Source organism: Gopherus flavomarginatus, chromosome 25 (genome assembly GCF_025201925.1).
Source record: "Gopherus flavomarginatus isolate rGopFla2 chromosome 25, rGopFla2.mat.asm, whole genome shotgun sequence".
NCBI lineage: Eukaryota > Metazoa > Chordata > Testudines > Testudinidae > Gopherus > Gopherus flavomarginatus.
The window spans coordinates 8885995-8905597 of record NC_066641.1 but is presented as its reverse complement, the minus strand read 5'-3'; the positions used below and the strand labels follow the sequence as shown (position 1 = coordinate 8905597).

General features: G+C 42.4%; 1 protein-coding gene across 5 annotated transcripts in view; it reads right to left on the bottom strand.

The window, feature by feature from the left end:
* The window catches only part of FAM117A (family with sequence similarity 117 member A), a 48447-nt gene extending 28993 nt beyond the window's left edge, over window positions 1–19454 (bottom strand). Inside the window, exons 1-6 of one of the 5 annotated variants that reach the window (XM_050934719.1) lie at window positions 19324–19454; window positions 15817–15916; window positions 5649–5828; window positions 4680–4817; window positions 4210–4422; window positions 3690–4053 (exon numbers count right to left, since the gene is read on the bottom strand). Coding sequence is in view for 3 of the 5 variants with exons in the window: in XM_050934718.1 (XP_050790675.1) it covers window positions 27–150 (124 nt within the window). In the remaining 2 variants the exon portion in view is untranslated. Of the gene's footprint in view, window positions 1–26; window positions 192–3689; window positions 4054–4209; window positions 4423–4679; window positions 4818–5648; window positions 5829–15816; window positions 15917–19323 lie in introns of those variants that run through there. The other 4 variants (XM_050934721.1, XM_050934718.1, XM_050934715.1 and 1 more) reach the window with 4 other exon arrangements.
* Between the last annotated feature and the right edge of the window lie 149 nt (window positions 19455–19603).

The window sequence follows — 19603 nt, the reverse complement described above, 5'->3', positions numbered from 1 at the left end:
CCGCCCCTCCCGCAGGCCCCCATTACCTGCCCGGCCGCCGTCTCCGCCTGCCCCGCGCCGCTGCTGCAGTTGGAAAGGGATGGTGGCCCTAAGCGGCTGCAGCCCCCCCACACCGCCCCGGCAGCAGGAGGCCCCGGCGGCCCCCGCCATCCCCAGCTCCAACCCAGCCTCACCCGTCCTCTCCCGCGAGCCCCAACAGTAACCAGCGAACCCCCCCGCGCTGCCACTTATCAGAGCTTCGGGGGCCGAGCTGACCAACGTACCCCACTGCCCATTGGACCCCGGCGGCGGCCGGCTCCGCCCACCGGCCAATGGAGGGCCGCCGCCACGCCCCGAGCATAGCCCGGAAGGGAGGAGAACTGTGAAGGTCCCGCCCCTTGTGCAGGGTCCAATCAGAAGAGCACGAAATAATAATATCGCACTCCCTCCTATCCGGACCAGAGAGCAATCAGAGGAGCACCAGATGGGCAACCCACCAGAGACCAATCAGAAAAGGAGAAGCGTCCAGAAGGCCTGCCTCTCTCCGGCATCCAATCGGACTTCCAATTAGAGTCCCACCCCCTCACTCCAAGCACCAATCAGAAACGCAGGGCATGTTTGTGTCTCAAGCCCCGCCCCAATGCCCAATCAGCAAGGCAGGCGGTAGTAGGCTCCCGCCCCCCTCCATGCTAGATCAGGTGAGCGCTGGGGTTGAGCGCCTGCCGGCTGGTTTTCAGCCTCACTGACGATACCGAGGTTTTTTTTTTTTTTTCCACTTTTAGAGCCCGTTACTAGGGCAAGAGGCTGAGGCCTACACCAGGACCACGTGGGGGAAGCTCGCTGTGGTAGGGCCTGCCTGCGCTGAGCACACACAGCTGGAGTCGCTAACACAGAAGATGTAGTAGGCGATGACATATATACACTATAGTCTCTCAACCCTTCATAAAAAGGTTGTTAGTATGAGTGGGGAGTCAGGACTCCTAGCTTGCGCCTGTCACTAGAGTATGAATATTGTCTAACAGGAGTTACTGAAGTACCAGCACCTTAAAAATGGTGAACTGAACATCAAGCTCGCTACTGTAGGAGCTCCTTAGACAGGGGAGCGGAGGTTTAATTCACTACTATTTTACTAGCAGGACACCGCAACAGTTCTGCCAAACTGCACAGTTAACAAGAAACTTGGTCTCTTTTCTCTGTCTCCAAAGTGATGCATTGATAAAGGGTGTGAACACAGGTGATGACATAAGTGTACAGAATTATCTTCTCCAAATATTGAGCAGAAACACCATCTTATTCAGAACCTGGGTATACTGAATCTCTATTTCTAGTGAAGCAAAACCTTTACTTACAATGAACCTCTTTTGTGAGGAAAATATAATAGGTCCCACTGGTTTGCAGTTAAATAATTATTTAATACAGATTCTTGTATGACCTGGAATAAAAGGAGCATGGAAAAAAAAATAGTTAAGACTCTTCTGCATTCAGGAATTAACCTATAATAGGTGCCTGATCATTTAAATGATGAGTATACAGACTATTTCCTAATACCATATGAAATAACTGATGATAAACAATTTTAGCTGAAATGCACCATTAGCTATCAGAACTAAAAAGCTTGAATTTAATTTATTATTACATGGAATAATAGTTCTGTTGCACTACTCCAGTTGATGTCAATGAGAAGTTTAAGGATGACAAGCTAAATGACAGCAATGAGACCCTAAGAAATAAGTGTTCAGAGAAGTGTACTTAATTTCATCTTTATCAATTTGCATGTTCCCAGGATATGTCAGATCAGGAAACTGACGTCCTTTATTCACACTAAAGTTACAGCAAGCATCCTCCATTCACTTCCCGGCCCGTAAACCTTACTGACTAGCTGTCAGAAAGTACCAACTTTCAGTCATTGCTTGGTCAGATTTGAACACTGTGACTTAGGTTTTCACCTCTTCCAGGAATCCTCCAAATCATTTAGCCCCTAGCTACTGATTTATCTACATGCAAAAGGGAGGAAAAGAAGAAAATGACGTAGTTTAACAGGTTCAGGTTTTAGCACTCTCATTCTGAGACCTTTTAAAAAAAAAATGTAATTATAATTTTACAAGACAATTAGAAGTAACTAAATCCATTGTTCTTGACACAATGCGCCATATGATGCATTTGCAGCATCATCCATATTTTACTTCACAGAGAGTATGCTTCTTCGAGAGCATGTTTTCTTACTGCCAGTACTGTGATATAGCTAGAAGAGCATCATTATATGTGTCAGAGCAAAAGAGAAAATGTAGAGGTAGGTAGTCCTGATAATTATCACATAAAATATGAAAAAAGTTGTCCCAACCTCTGAAATTTTAGAATAAAAGCTATCATGGTTGACGGAGAGGGGGGAATAATCATATTTGCTCAGATAGCTTAATTGTCTGCTAAGGAAAATATTTTAAATTTTTAGACTGTCACCTCCCAGTAGGGGATGGGTTGCTCAATTTAAAAGATATTACCTATGGAAAATATATTTTGCAAGAACAGAAATCAAAGGACACCCTTTCAGTCTTTTCTCACAAGTAATTCTGATTGCCCTAATAATAATTGGTAGCATAGAAAAGAGGAGAAGACAAAAATATGGCTACAACATTTCATAACTGCATGAACCCATCTCTTTAGAAGATGGTATCTTTGTGTCCACTTAGGGTACTACTACAGTTTGACTAAACAATCCATTAATTACACACTTATGCCATCATCCACCTCAAATAACTTAGCCATTTCTAACAACAATTGCTTGAAGTGCTTACAGTACTTTCTTTGATGTGATGTAATTTGTGTGAAGAATGCTGGATCCTCAGTGACTGCAAAGCGTGTTTATGAACAAGTCCCTAATGAAAATATTTAGTAATTATTAGTTTCAATGCTGTGTACAAATATTTATCCTTCCAATCTCCCTGTGAGAGAGGCTTTTAAGTATTAGCCCTCTTTTTGCAGTTAGGGAAACTTGAGGCAGGAAAAGCAGCAAAGAATCCTGTGGCACCTTATAGGCAGGAAGAGGTTTAAACCTGCTTATAGCCATGCACCGAGTTAGCAGGCAGGATTAGAACTCAGGATTCCTAATGTCTGACCTCATGTTTGGTCCATGGTCCCTTAGTGGCTCAGATTTGCAAAAGCACTCAGTGTTAGCCTAACTCTGCCCACACTGAAGCCAGTGAAATGTTCATGGTTTGTCTTTAAACTAGAAAAAAACTCTCCTTAACAAGTTTTTCTCCTAACAGCAGTTTCATTAGTACTATTTACTACTAGATGGACCATAGCTTCTTCCCTCTTTCAGGTGAAATCTAAGAGTTCTCTCTCAGCATACCTCCCCCCTCAAATAATATCATTTTAAAAAAATGTGGGTGAATGAGAAGGGAAGGAAAAATAAATAAATAAATAAATAAATAAAGCTAAGAAACTACTTTAGATTTATAAAGATACCATAGAGATAAATTAGAAACAGGTATAGGCAAAGAAGGGAAAGCCACGTGGGATTAAGTGATAGGTTAGGGTTTGTCTACTTAGCAATTTTTGCAACAGTAGAGCTGCACTGATGCAAAGTCTCAAGGTAGATGTGCTACACCAGCATACGGCAGGGCTTGTCCTAGTGCAATTTATGCTGCTTTCAAACCAGAGTAACTCATGCTAGTGCCAAGTACACAAGCCAAAGTGATGATGTTTTGTACCTCCAGGATTTGACCTCCAGTCCAGGTTTTACGGTCTAATCCAGCTCCTGTTGCCAAAGGGATCAGACCCTCTCTCTTTATATGCCAATCCTCCAATCTGCAGAGTGCCCTCAACTTAAATGGACTTTAATGGGTTGACTGCATTCGGTATCTCCAGGAGATACTGTGCTACTTGCAGGATCAAGCCCCTAGGAGTGTAGATTCTGGAAGTGTCTCTAATTAAATGAAGGAGCAGCACTTGTAGCTTCCAAAAGTTGTCCCATCCAGTGCCCCAACCCATGCCTGAAGGGAGATCACTGTAGTGTAGGGCTTTAATAATAATGGAAGGGTTAAAGGTTGGGGGAAAACAGGATCATTGGGCCACCTGTAGAGAATAAGAGAATTCAAAATGATCCAGTTTGTTAGTCCATCATGTGAATACATGATAATACACATAGGTCAAATCCTATGGAATGAATAAAAAACAGACCTCAAAGTTAGGCCCCATATTATTAATATATTTTATTTTGATATCACCTACCTGTCACAGCATTCCAGGCACCTCAAAATCTACAAGTTTAAAATCACACAGGATCCAAATCATATAAAATATTTTAAAACTGTAACACAGGAACATGGTGAACGTGGTTAAATGCACTGGGCCAAATTCAGACCCTAGTGTAACCACCAACTGCAGTGGACGAATTTGGTTCCATTCTGCTTTAATACTCCCAGCTTACTCTCTTTGGATCCTCTAAGGAAAAGATAGAAACAAATACACACAGGAAGTTAAGCTACATTTAAAATATGTTCAAACAGCATTAATGAACTGGATGAACCTTAAAATAAGCCAGAAAAGCAGACACCCCCACCCTTAAACTATCTTGTACAGGGGATACTGCCAGAGCCTCTAGGCAATGGACAAACCAACACACCATGGGTACCACAACAGAGGGACAACAAAGCAGGGTAGCTACTCCATAATGTCACAGACAGGTATGCAAGACTCACATGCACTCTTAGTCTTGTGCTTGGTGCATCTTCTCTGATGTGATGGTGGCTCGCAATATACAGAGTTTAAGTGTTGGCATGACAGTTGCAGCGTGGTTTCACCTGGATTTGGAGAGTTTAAGTAGGACCCTGAATGTTCTAAAATAAGGAATTATTTGAGACACATAGCACATCAGTATAAACTTCTTATCAATCATATTGGATAGCTTCTTCCTCTGCTATTGGCCTCACTTATGGTTTTAAATGTATTCACTATACAAACGCCTTTGCACCAGCTTTCTGCAATTTACACCATTTACTGATAGCTGGAATTAGCTAACTCATTTTCTTTGAAAATACTCTAAGACCCAATCCTGCAAATCAGATCCACGAAGGCAAGCAGACCTCCTAAGCTCACATGTAGCATACATCTGACTGCAGAACTGATATTTAGAATTGTATTGTATTTCCTCACAGGATTCATTCACTTCTATTCCCCTCCCTACCCCTTCCACTCAGGTAGGCCAGGGTTTTAAAGAGAACTCAGTACCCACAGTCAGAGCCAAATTTTCACCATTGCTCTGGATTTTGGGTGCAGAGTTCTCTTGCAAATCTGTTCACAGAAGTGTCAAAATGTGAGCTGGTGGATGCTGAAAACCTGGTCCTGAGATATTTTGAAAATGTGACTCCTAGAACTAATCTACTTCTCCATTCCTTCAGGTGCAAGGATCTTCTCCCCTGCATCTCCCACTGCCTGGAAGAGCTTTTCACAACCTCTTTGTCTCTTACTCCATCACCACACCCACTCCCCTAATTCTCAAATATCGTTTGGGATCATCTTTCCTGCTCTTGCTTTCACTAGAGCTTTATTGTTCTATGTCACACATTCTGTATGCAAGTTATTACACAACATATAGTTTTATGTCCTAGTCCGAACTGAAAGAGAGGTGATCAAACTTCAGGCCAAGAGACATTGTTATAAAAACTTACAGTGGCTCTTGTAATCCTATCCTGACCCACCCTGGGATCAGATTCTGTCTAATGGTTTCAGACATCACTTTTCTGCTTCCCCATGGGTGTCTTCAGCAGGGGATGGCTGGTGTGCAGCGAGACGGGTGTGGTATGCATATCTCATGCAGACGCAGCAGAGCCTGGGAAGCTGTGGTTTAACTAGATAAGAGACGGGGGAAAAGGAGTGAGGTGGCAAAGCAGCCTCAGCTCCACTCCAACCTTTCTGGAGACAAGAAAACGTTATATTACAGGAGTGAGCAGCTGACCTCCTTTAGTGGAGATCACAGCAGAGCAGTGCTCTTCATTGTCTTCCTCTATCCCCCTTCTCACAAGGCTTGCTGCTTCAATTTGCATGGGGAACACTCAGGATATAACTCTTGCACTGAGCGCAATCAGCTTCTTATTTCAAGAAGAACTTTCTTACAGAGGGTATGCATGTGTACACTGCAATACTTCAGTTAAATGAAGGAATGATAGATGCATAGAATTAATCTTGTAATTGAAGCACAGATGAAATATAAGCTACAATTTTGTTACTAACATTTTTAAAAGAAAAAAAAATACCCACCTACTGTCATCCCCATAAAAATCTTCTAGTCCAATCACTCTTAACTATGGGTACTGTAGAATCAGTCCCTGTTTGGGAGCTCACAGATACTACTGGCCTACCCTCTCCTAGCTCATGGTACTATAAAAAATTGTGCAGGAGCTCACATCTACTCCAATCCTATCCCATCATGGGCAGGAATGATTTAGGATCTCCCTGTGCGGAAGCTCAAACCTGCCATTTTTTGTTGTGTTTGTAAAACACCTACAGCACTACCATGGGGTTCTGGTCCATGACTGGGGTTCCAAGGTGCTACAGGAATTCATAGATAATGAAAATGATAATAAATAATAATACTCTGGTCCCAGCCTCTCCCAGAAGGACATACTATTGACCATATTCACAGCACTACTCTCTTGAAGGCAGGGGAAAAATTATACTATATATTCCCAGATGGGTTTTCTGATGGCTGCCGTTTCTGCAGGTTCTCCTCAATTCAACTAGTACTTTAACTTCCTGTTAGAGAGTCCTTGAGCCTGTTCTCCTGGCTGACCACATAGAATCCCCTGCCCCTTTCAAAATTTGTGTATGAAATTAAGAGTAAAATTTATCTGTTAGAGACAGTCTCTTCTAGGCTGTTTCTGCCTTTTTGTACACAAAGCCTTTTCAATAGCAAACCACTGGCCCTGGAAATAACTACACTTAACTATCAAGGTCCACATGGAATAGCGTCAAAGGAACAGGAGATGCACGTAAATCAGCTGGGAGAGCCAAGATACAAGAATGGAACAGGAACTGATGAGGGCACATGGGTAAGAGAACAGCTCCATCATAAGAAGACAGTGAAGAATGGAATTAGCAATGCTGAATAGAGGCAACTGACTGCATTCTTTTGTCACAGCTTTTGACTAGTAGCTTCACCCTTCTATTAATCCCTGATCATTTAATTGGTCCACATCTTGTGAAAGTTCAAACAATTTCTACAACTGGACACAGATCGAAAATTATCACGCCTCATGCCACCTCAGCACTGGTGTTTCCATGCTGTTGTTTCACTCTGGCATAAGAGAGGTAAAACAAATGTGTTCCAGTGCCTGAGTTAACCAGAACATGTGTTATAAATACAGCTGGGGTGTTTGCAGGCTGCAATGGGATGCAGCTTAGCTTTGCTACTTTGAGGAGAAGCACTACCCCAGATCATCTTCCGAATTTGATCCGGTCTTCCCCACCAAGTTGTTTCTTCCTCCTCTAGATTCTTAGGCCTGGTCTTTACTTAAAAAAAGTTAGGTTGACACTGCTACAGCACTCAGGGATGTGAAAAATCCGCACCCTTGAGGACCGTAGCTATGATGAGCTAATCTCTGCTGTAGATGCAACTAGGTTGACCAAAGATGGTTTCCTTTGACCTAGCTACTGTTGCTCAGGGAGATGAAGTTCCTGCAGTGATGAAAAAAACCTTCCGTCACTGTAGAAAGCATCAACACTATGATAATATAGTGATATAGTTACAGTGCCTTACCTATAGGGTCTCCTGCGGCAATGATTTATTTCGTTCTGCCAATGCCTCTAAGCTTACTACCTCTAAGACTTTTAGGTAGAGCTTCCTGAGAAGAGGAGAAAAGAACTGTAAGGAAGGAAGATGGTTAGGAGTGGGATGAGCTGATAATTAGCAAGGCTGACAGCAGCAGTATTTGGCATCCTGCTAAAAACAGTTGGTTTTAAATTACTCCACAATGGGAAAACAACTAATTTTTCTCCATCCAGAGGGCTGCAGCTATTTTAAAATGTCACCTCAATATCTCATCAAATCAGCCCAGGATGGAAGGTTTGTGTCTACTGTGACAGAAGAAAATGTCTACATGCTGTGCATTCTGGACCTCTTCAAGAGCTGCTGCACTTCCAGAAGTCACTGCCACAGCTCTGAGAATGGTGGAGGTAAACCAATTACTTTTCTGATGTGCTGGATCCTGGATGCTGCGCTCAAATATAGCTGAACAATGTAGTCATCTCCTCATAACAGAGGTTCCTCCTCAATGCTGTGCTGTAAAACAGCAAAAAAAGTGATGTAGTCTTATTGGTGCTAAAGGGCCCAAGGTTAAGAACCCATGTTTTGTTTATTGTATTATATCTGCTGGCTTCTATGAACCCTCCTGTTGTAATTTCTGTAACCTTCCAATCCTGAACAGTCAAGAAGCAGAACTAATCTACTGCAGAGATTTACTGCAGCCAGCCAACTACCATTCTCACCCATCTCTCTCTTTGCAGAACCCCAGAATGCCAGCTACCTCATCAGGAAGAGCAAATGCTGCATCAGAGCTTCCGAATCTTTCAAGTGTGTCCCACAGTATCTGAAGCAAAGTGCTGATGTAGTCAATACTCTCTCAAAGGAGTAGCCTTTTTAAAAAGCACAGTCTGTACAACAGTATGCTCAGTATTTATAGTCTGTATGTGTAGGAGCATCTATTTGTGTGTAACAGGTTTTCTTCCTCTCATTGCCCTGAGTCACACCTTAAAAAAAACAAACCAACAAACAAAAAAACCTCCATCTCCCCCTCCTTGGCTCTGAGTCTATCAGCTTCACTGGAGGGACTCACAATCAAAATGGAAATCTCTCAGAATGAACAGATCCAGCTACAGTATCATCATTCTGGTCCATCAGACAAGTCCTGAATGAGATTAAGTAAATTCCTTGGTGTTTACTATGGGCGGGAGAGAGACAAAGCTTAGTTTTAAGGTCTTGATCTTTGAGTGAAACTTCAAAAGGGTATGTTTTTGTATGAACCAGGCTTTCCCTCAGTGTCCTTGAACAAAATTCTTCTCACTCACTATAAATTGTTACATAAAATGGCTCCCTACCTTCTATCCCCATCCCCCAAAGATGGCTGCTTTTCACTAGTGAGCAGTTTGTACACTCACATGGTTTGATGTAAAACAGCGTAACTGATGTGTTGTTTTTTTTTTAAATTAGAGGCTTTGACAGATTATTCACCACACATCTAAGCTACTTCAGAGTCTGATCTGGCTCACATTGAATTTAGTGGGACCTTTGCCATTAACTCATAATAAAAGTAAGATGAGATATTATGAAACAGACAATTTGCACTAGGTTATGTATTATCATACAGCAGAAAGTAATAAATTCACGTAAGAGGAATCACTGATGTCAAACATTGCCAATTCAGCAAGGGAGCATGTAAATGAATAAAGAATAGCACCCATGAGAGAAAACCAGTCAATCATTGAGGAATCAATGCCAGATAATGCATGGATTCAGAAGATAAAGGGTCTGGTTATAGAAACAGTGTGAGAATGCTGTCCCGCGGATAGAATGAGACACTAAAAATCCCCACTCACATGTTCTGTTCCCAACTCTGCCACTGACTCACACTGAGAAGAAAAAAAAAGTCACTGTGCCACAAAAAAATGGGTATAAAAGGTTACCCTACCTCAGAGGCTTAACTAATGTTTGCTAAAATGCTTTGAGATTCCCCTTGAGAAGAGGGGCTACATTAAATGCAAAGTGTTAATAGTCACAGAATAATGGCTTGCTTAGGAGAATGAATTATAAAATAGCAGGAGTAAGCATTACATTCCTGGGGTGGGGGGAAAACATGGCTTCTGAACTAGTGTATGAGACCCTCTGTAATTAGAACTCTTATCTATGGATCCACAGAGCATTAGCTGGTGGCCTGCAGGCAGCTGCCTGGTCACTTGGTGTTGGATTGCTTTGTTTCCAGCTACTAAATTGCATTAGAATAAGTTAAACATGCATTAAATATTTTCCTGATGTTACTTTTCCATGTAAACTGCTATATTTGGCACAGGAATGTTATTCTATCAGAGACAAGGTGATTCCAATGACAGCTTTTCTATTAAGAAACTTTTTCAAAATGAGAAAACCATAAGACCCATGAATTAGGAAATAGATTACATAGAGAGAGCTGTTTAGTAACAGGCAGAATATAGGAAGAAAAAGCAGATACTGAAAGAAAACAATCCATTTGGCTCAACATAACAGTCTAGAAGTTCCAAAGGAAAGAAAATTGGGGCAGATTTTGTTTTACCATGAATAAACTGAAAACAGGAGTTTTCAAATAAACTTTCAATTCCAGCTGGCATTTCTGAACCTTCTCCTAGGGCAGCCATCTTGTTGAAGAGTGATTCTGGCAGAGTGCAAGCCTACTGGAAAGAGCAGTCATCTTGTTTCCCCATATGCTTTGATAATAGTTTGACACATTAGAAAAAAGGGCACGTTACTGGCCCAACTCACCACTGCACTCATTTAATCCAGGGCAAAGTGGGTATCAAATGCTAGCAGTCTGATCTGATAACATTTTATACATATTGGTGTGACTACAAAAGGCACAGGACAATGGGGAATTGGGGCCACTGTTTAAACACTGAAACACTGCAAACCAGATTCTATCCCAGTACACCCACTGACTCCAGGGAAATTGACCATCTGTAACCAAGGGCATAGTCTCTCTTTTTTTTTTTTCTCCTTCTTTCTTTATTACAGTCAAACCACTATTCAGGAAATTACATAGTCTCTGCTACTCATTATCCACATTGCCTGGGTCAATTTTAGGGGAAAATGACTGCTCACAGGATAGGGTCAGAAATGCCAAGTGGGATAAACATTTTAATCTCCCTTCCCACGTGTGTCAAAGTTTTAGTCCTAGTGATAAATGTTTATTACCCCTGGGAATGTTTGCGCCAGTGGGCTGAATAAAATGAGTAGAGTTTTCCTTTAAGGAAGCATGCAAAGGACTTGATTGATCAGGAAGCAAGACATTAACATCAGTGCCAGGCAGTTGGAGAGCAGTGCTTAGACTGGAAGGAATGTATTAAAGGAGCAGGTCATGAATTCAAAAGCAGCCAAGAGGATACAAAACACCCAAGCTGGGTGGGGCAGGGAAGGCATAAAACATTTGGCCCATCATGAAGTGTTTTGACCCTGCTTAGCAAAAATTACTTTTATTATGGACCTATTCAATAAATTCAATTATAACATTGGGGCTGGGGGAAAGAACCAGGAAGTCTGCAGCTATAGCTGAGTGAAAACTTTTTCGCTTTCAGCAAAGCTCGAACTAGACTGCTTTCCGTTACACTAAAAGTCAGCTGGGCCAAACTGGCCTAGACCTTGTTCTTGGATGCCAGAAAATGCTGGCTCCAGAGAACTGCCTGCGATGCCAGCAGAAAAAGTAATTGCAAGAGTTCTGTTGGAGTTCCCTGTAGTACCTTTGTCTACCTAAAGCTAACTGTGCCCTGCAAAAAAACTTTCAACTCAATAAATGGTAGGTGGCCAAGACTGTCTCTTGATAGTGAAGATATCTGTAGTTATTGTTTACAGTACCTGGCTACATTCAAACTGGCTTGGAAAAGGAACTTGGGGTTACCAGACAAAAGGATTCTGAGCTGCCCTCTGCTTCGTGGGAAATCAGAGCAGAAAGGGAATGAAGAGGAGGCATCGGTCCATCTCAGCCAGCTGTTTGCTGAAAGGCCTGTGGGCACATACGCTCAAAACTAGAGTCCCCTTTGCATACAACAGCTGATGAATATTTTAATTGCTAAACCCATGAATAAGTACACTGTGCCAACATGAAAATGAATCCAGTATCCTAGACTATCTTCATGACTGCTACAGTCTGGGCTATACACAAGTTCACTCAGACTGGGCCTAACCCTGAAAAGTACGAAGGGCCTCTTGAGAACTGCTGGGCACCCTCAACTCCAATGGAAGTGGAGGCTCAACAGCTGCAGAGCCAGGCTTACTGCTGTGAAATTGCATCTGCTCTTTAATCCAGACTAGATTCACTACAGCTTTGCACCTTGTGTCATCTCCGTACACATGCAAAAAAAGTGTAAAAACTACCAAATCAGCATGTCGGCATTTTACACCCTATTTGCACAGGGATAAGTAACTACACAAGGTCAAGACAGTAAAGAATCAGGCCCAAGATTCCTAGCCAGTGACGTGCAGTTGGCAGCACAAAGCCACCATCAGCCCTGAAAGAGATGTTTTTGTGAAAGACAGTGACAATTTATCACGTACACCCTGAAGATCTCTCCAGGGCCAGCATAGGTGAGCATGGGAATTGTCCTAGCATTATATGCTTGGGAATGAGACGCTTTTCTGATGCAGCTCTTGTTATAGTATCTTTCCCCAATCTGAACCTTAGAGTCCAAAAGTTGGAGTACTAGCATGAATTCCTCTAAGCTTAATTACCTGCTTAGATCTGATAAGCTGCCACCAATCAGGAATTCCAGTGCCTGATACACTCTGGTCCCCCCAAAACCTTCCCTGGGGACCCCCAAGACCCAAATTCCTTGAGTCTTACAACACAGGGGAATAAACCATTTCCCTCCCCTTCTCCTCCCCTCCAGGTGTTCCCTCCCTGGGCTCCTGGGGAGATATACAGATTCAAGCTCCGTGAATCTAAAACAGAGGGATTCCACCCTTCTCCCTCCCTGTTAAGTACAGACTCAATTCCCTTGAGCCTCAACAAGGGTAAAAAAAATCAGACAGGTCTTAAAAGCAAAACTTTTAATAAGAAAAAAAAGAATAAAGAAGATCACTGTAAATTCAAGATGGAATATTACAGGGTCTGTCAGCTTCTAGAAACTGGAGAAAAAGCCTCCTCCAGCAGAAATACAATTTAAAATACTTCCAGCCAAACACACATTTGCAAATAAAGAAAACCAATTAAAAAGACTAAACCGCCTTTCTACTTGCACTTACTACTTGAATAGAAAATTAGAGCCTGTAGTACATCCAGTCACTCTCAGATCCCAGAGAGAACAAAGCCAAACCCAAAAAACACAAACAAATGCTTCCCTCCACTGAGATTTGAAAGTATCTTGTCTCCTGATTGGTCCCCTGGTCAGGCGTTTGGTTCCCTGTTTGTTAACCCTTTACAGGTAAAAAGAGACATTAACCCTTAACTATCTGTTTATGACAGCTCTACTGACACCTGAACAACTCCTGATGAGAAGAGACTGGTATGTGCATCCCAAAGGATGCTCTACCCTGTCCTCTTGATTCTTTATTGGTGGATGGTAGCAGGGACCTCAATCCTCTAGTGCAGGGGTTCTCAAGCTTCATTGCACTGCGACCCCCTTCTGACCAAAAAAAAAAAAAAAAAAAAAAAAGTTACTACCCAACCCGGAAGGGAGACCAAAGCCTGAGCCTGCCTGATCTCTGCCACCCCAGATGAAGGCTGAGCAAAGCCAAAGCCTCACTCAGTCCCATTCACCCCCAAGGCTGAAGCCCTCAGGCTGAAGCCCCACACAGTGGGACTCAGGCTTTGGCTTCGGCCCCTGGCCACTGCAAGTCTAAGCCAGCCCTGGCAACTCCATTAAAACGGGATCGTAATCCACTTTGGGGTTCCAATCCACAGTTTAAGAACCACTACTCTAGTGGAGCCACGCCTCTGCTCCTTTAACGAATCTGATCTTCTGTGCTTCTCTCTTGGCGCCAGGGGAGAGGATCAGTGCCAACATTCAGAAGGGATGTCCAGAGAGCAATCTGCATTGATTCAGAATACCGAGTGTGTGCCCAAAGCGGGAAGGTTCAGAAGGCATACGCAGGGCTGCCTCCAAGAAGACGTCACACAGCCTCACCTCTCTAGTCTTTTTTGTCCGGGGTTTAAAGTTCTGCAAATCTGGCAGCAGTCTTGAATGCGACCCTCTTGAGGCACTTCAGGCAGGTGTAATGAGAGACGGTCACTGGCATAGATTTCTTGTAGCCTGCACAAGGCTTAAAATCCAGAGAATAAGGCATATTCCAGTACCAGGAATTGGTACCTGGTGAAAAAAAAAGGAACCCAGGCTCCAAGAAAAAACAAAGAAAACCTATTCTACCAAGAAAAACAAAGAAAACTTATACTAATCTAACACTAACAAATACACTTACTATTCACAGAATGAAAAACAATTTTCCTGTCAAGGGAAAAACTTGCAGTGGCAAGTTGATGCGCTTCGACTACCAGTCACAATGGTAGGAAGGAACTGAGAAGGGTCTGGGGCGACCATGATCTTTATGCCAAACATGCAGCAGCACAAGGTAACAAAGGGTCCATGTACTGCCCCAAACAGCCACTGCTAAGGGAAAAATCTGTGATTCTGGTACCCTGGGCATGCACACACACATCTGAAATGGAATGGATATGTGCAATCATGCAAAGAAAAGCCAATGTTTCAGATATCTCCCCTGTGTCATGTTTTACTCATATGTCATTTATCCCCACTTCACCTAACTGTGCTGCTGCAGGTAAAGTGATCTCTTAATGTCTCACAAAAAATAACCCCCAACCCTAGCAATTAATAATGTATAATAGAGCACTTCTTGTACAGCACTTTTCAACTGAGGATCGTGAAGTGCTTCACAAACATGTATTAAGCCTCATGACATCCCTGGTTAAGGTAGATTTGTATTATCCTCGTTTTATAGGTGGGTAACCTAAAACAGTGTTAACTGATTTGGCAAGCCTGTAACAGGGCCAGGTACAGAACTCCAGTCTCTCAGCTCTCAGTCTTCTGTCCTAACCATTACATACCATTGCCTCACTAGATATTAGGAAGACTGCTTTTACTTATCAGAAGAGCCACAGCCTTCTTCAGGAATGCTTTTCCTTTCACCTCCTATAGTTGCTGGTACTGCTAAGATTTGGACAATGCATCTCAATTACTTTCAATTGAGACTTCGGTTCCTCAGTCACTTTTGAAAATGGAAGTTAGGCTCTTAAACTATTTAGGTGCTTTTGAAAATTTAACCCAAAGTGACTCCAGAAAATTCTTCATTCTGGGTCTTCCTTGGAAGATTTTCAGTCCTGGTTAAGGGACCACAGGGAGCCAGAAATGTTTTTTTTTCCTTCATAGATAAAAGTTCATTTGATCATTGCATGTAGTGGAGTCAGATCCAGCCCTTTAACTTAAGAACTTGTGAAGTTTTAAATCTAGAAGGGTGAATAACTCGCTTAATACAGTGACATCTAGTGGTAATGCTAAGTCAGTGTAGAAATGAGACTTTAAATGCCTGATTCCAAACTCAGGTGATGAAGGGAATGCCTGAAAACCCAGACAGAAAGAAGGATCCTCATTCCTGACACAGCCCACTGCTCTGCATGCAAGGGAATTTATTTTAACACAATGGCCAAAAAAGAAATAGACAAACGTCCTCCCCATACCCTCTCCCTAATATATCTTTAAAAGGTCAATCAATCTGTGCTAGTGAAAGAGAATGATTGTACTAGGGTTTGAACCAAGCATGTCTTGGGCAGGCACAACAAAAACTTTTACTACATAGTTCTCCCCAGTACATACAACTGCACTAATCAGAACTAGCGATAGTGGAATTTTCGAGAGGAGCTGGACAGAGACTTTGAACATGCTCCACATGCAAGTCACCGAATAGCCATCAGATTTTACCATTTCCCAGACATTCCCAACTTGAATTGGATTTTGAACTAGCAGACACACAGCAAAAGCCTCTGTATCCCATTATCAATCCCCTGAGCCACCCAGTCCCTAATATTAGCTCCATCATAGATTTACCTGCATGAGAAAAGTTCTGGCAAGCTGCAGCATAATAGTCATTACCTGGTCCTTTCTTCCTTCCAACAGAGGATGACAAGGAGGATGGAAAAACTCAGCATTGAAGGCATCTATCTTCCTTTCTCATCAGGCATCTGAACAGAACCTATTTGCAGGAGGAAAATGTGTTTTTTCCATTCATGCATACTTTGTAAAAATAGGGGTATTGTCAATCATCCTCATACTATATACTGCTGGGGGGCAGGCAGGAGGTGCATGAATACATGGGGATGGGGGAAGAGGGGTGGATGAGTGGAGGTACAGGGACACATGGGGACAGAAGGAAGGAGGGGGGGTGGCTGTGAGATGCATTGACACATGATGGGCAGAGGATGAAAGGAAACATGGCGATGGGGGAGGAGGGGTGGTGGAACACACAGGAATAGGGACAGATGTGCCTGAATCACCGGGAGAGGCTAGAGGTCAAACAGGGTCTGCAAGGAGGAGGCTCCCCAACCCCCTAACAATCCCCCTCCAAAAAAACTTCTCCCACCCAAACCCAACAACCTTTCAAATTCATTCTCAGGTTCCTTCCCAGCAATTACTTCCCTCTCCCTCATTACCCCTGATTCCCCCACGCCTTTGCATTTCCTGAATCTTTTTGTTGTCTATTTTGTTATAGACATATTTGTTGTCAGGTATTTTGAAATAAATTACCAAAATAATTGAAACTGGCATGATTATATTGTGTTATTTTGATGAATAAAATTATGCAAAATTTGAAAATATCGTGTACAGAATTTTTTGGCACAGAATTCCCCTAGGAGTAACTATTTTAGGAGCTATAAAAGTGAGCCAGTGTTGCTATTAGAAGCATGGGAGATTGGAGGCCTAGATTCCAAGTGTCGTAGTATTTGAGCCAATTGCTGAATTTCAGTGTCTCAGTTTCATCGTCTGTATAAACTTAGTCAAATACTTACCCACTTTTGTGCAATGCTTTGATATTACCAACTGAAACATTATGGCTAAGTGCAGAATATTACACACTGGAGCACTGCAAATAAAGACTCCGAGAAATAGACTTTCCATTTACTTAGAGTACAGGCAGTCACGGGACCCTGACTCTTACTTCTAAGTGAATATTGACTCTGGAGATACAGAGCCAGTAACAGCCTAATAAACCAGCTCTACACATGGTTATATAGTGTATGTTGCTTAGAGAGCTCTGCTGACATAACAAGATGCAGCTATAACTACAATAAAGCCCTGGCCATGTTAAATATAGAAATTAATGTCTCATTGGCCACAAAATGCCCTTTGTTCTCAATTCTACAGTTCTTGTCCCTTGGTAGCAGCAGACAATTATTATATCAGGATCATGCAGCAATTTTCTAAGCAATTTGCAAAATGCTGTTTAGCTTCACTACTTATTAACTTCTGCAAAGAAATTTGAATCAAGTATTATCACAGCAGGATTGTCTGTCCCATTTAGCCAATAGTTTTCTTGTCAGCACTGACACTTCCAGAGAAGTCTAACTTGACAGGAGGTGCACATTTGCAAGAAGTTAATTTAAGAAACATTCCACAAAAATCATAAGTCACAGGTGTATGATGCACACTTAACAGAACTTCAGTTCTACAGAACTTTCTCTCAAAACACTTTACAAACTATAACTGATGTACAAGCTGCACAGACAAATCCTTCACCCAACACTGAAATACAGCAACTGCCACATCCCACCCCAGCACTGTTTAATAATGTGCAGGAACACTAACAAAGGCTTCTTTATCCAATTGAATCTGAAAGAGGATTTAAGTGAGGAAGAATATAACTGCCCACATTAGAATTGGGCCAAAACCCCAGAGTTCACACTTCGGCAAAAATGAAAAGGTGCCGTTCTTGAATGACCACAGATGATCAAGACCTTTCTTTTAGATTCCATAGCCTGCCTTCAAATACATCAAATATCAAGATTATAGAAGAACATCCAGCCAAAGAACCTTAGAATTTTTAAGCCCTTCAAACATCATGATTTGTTTGGGGTGAAAGGAAACAACCTCAGTTTTTGTAAGTTTTAGGATTTCGAGGAGATAGGTCACTCATCATCAGTAGAAATAGGGATAACATTTAGGCCTTGTCTATGCTAGAAAGGATTTTCTGGTATAACTATATCAGCAAGGACCCCTCTTCCTGCAGTAAAAGTGCAATGTAAAGCTCATACCCAACTTCCCCAACAAAATGAGTTATACAAGCAATATGACATTTTTGCCAACATAACTGTGTCTATGGCATTTTACACCAGCAAAAAGCCTTAGTGTAATGGCAAAATTTTCTAGGGCGGGTCTGGCCTTATCTACAATACCCCATAAGACTGTTGTGAGATTATTAATTTTTAAAGTACTCTGAGATCTTTGTACTGCCATATGGTGCTAATGAAATATAAAACACATCATCAAGTATTATTATAGCAATAAACAAACCTTGCAATGAATGTTTAGCTCATTAACTGTTTACAGGCGGGGGCGGGAGGGATAGCTCAGTGGTTTGAGCACTGGTCTGTTAAACCCAGGGCTGTGAGCTCAATCCTTGAGGGGACCACTTAGGGATCTGGGCCAAAATCAGTACTTGGTCCTGCTAGTAAAGGCAGGGGGCTGGACTCAATGACCCTTCAGGGTTCCTTCCCATTCTAGGAGATAGGTATATCTCCACTTTTTTTTTTAAACCTGTACCAATAAGAAGTCTGCTTAACTTAGTAGGAATTGCCATTTTAAAAATCTAATAACATTTCCCCCATTTCTTTTAATCTTTTTCATTATTTGTGACTGGCACACAAACTTTCCATTTGATAGAGTTCTCTCCTTCTCAGATTTGTAACAGCAGACTATAACAAAACAATTAAATAAATAGTTATTAATATAGATTTTACTTACTCATTCCATTAGGCATATTGCAAAAGTTACTGGGTTATGCCTACAATCCACATAGGAAGTGTTATCCTTATTTGAAAGACGGGGAAACTGAGACATTGAAAGGTTAAGTGACTTTATCACACAGCATCTCAATGCCAGATTAAAGAACAGCAGCATGTGAAAATAACAAGGAGGGGAACTGGGATTCTTAGTTTCTTTTTGCAAATTTTCATCCCAATCATCACTATGGGCAAAATTTTCAAAAGTGCCTAAGTGACTTTATATAGTAGCCTATATAATTGTGGGCCATTTTTTTTAAGCCGCTGAAATTTGACTTTTTTTGTGTTGGCTCACTGAAATACGAAAGAGCTATAATTTGGAGTTCTGATGTGATGAGCACTGGTCTCCTAAGGAGCTGATCCAGCCACCAACTCACGCTGCCACCCCAAGCTGGGTAAAAAAAGAACTCGGTTTCCCAGTCCCCTGATGCCCCTGTCGCACCCCGCCTCAGCGGCGGATATCCGACTGAATCTGCAGAAGACAGAACCCAGGGATGAAGTCCCATAAGCCCCCGGTAGTCAGGAAAAGAGGAGGGCAAGCTGCAGTGCCCAGACCACCACACCTGACTCTCCCACCTCGCAAAGGAAAATCATCGATACTCACCGGCCTACTCACGCCGAATCGATCAATGAAACCAGCAAGGGGCTCTATTGACAGCATCCAAGATGGCCGATCATGGCCTCAGAGGCAGTCGGGGCCTGCCCTAATCGGTCGCAGGCATCAGGCTCCTTGGAAAACATCGTGTCCGAATCCCAAACGGCCCTTCAAACTTTGAGCGTCAATAGGGTCGAATCCTTCTTAATGCCCTAAACCAAGATGGCGGACAGCCCCCCGCTAGAAATGTCAGTGCCCACATCCAAAATGGCTGCCACAGCTTCATTTT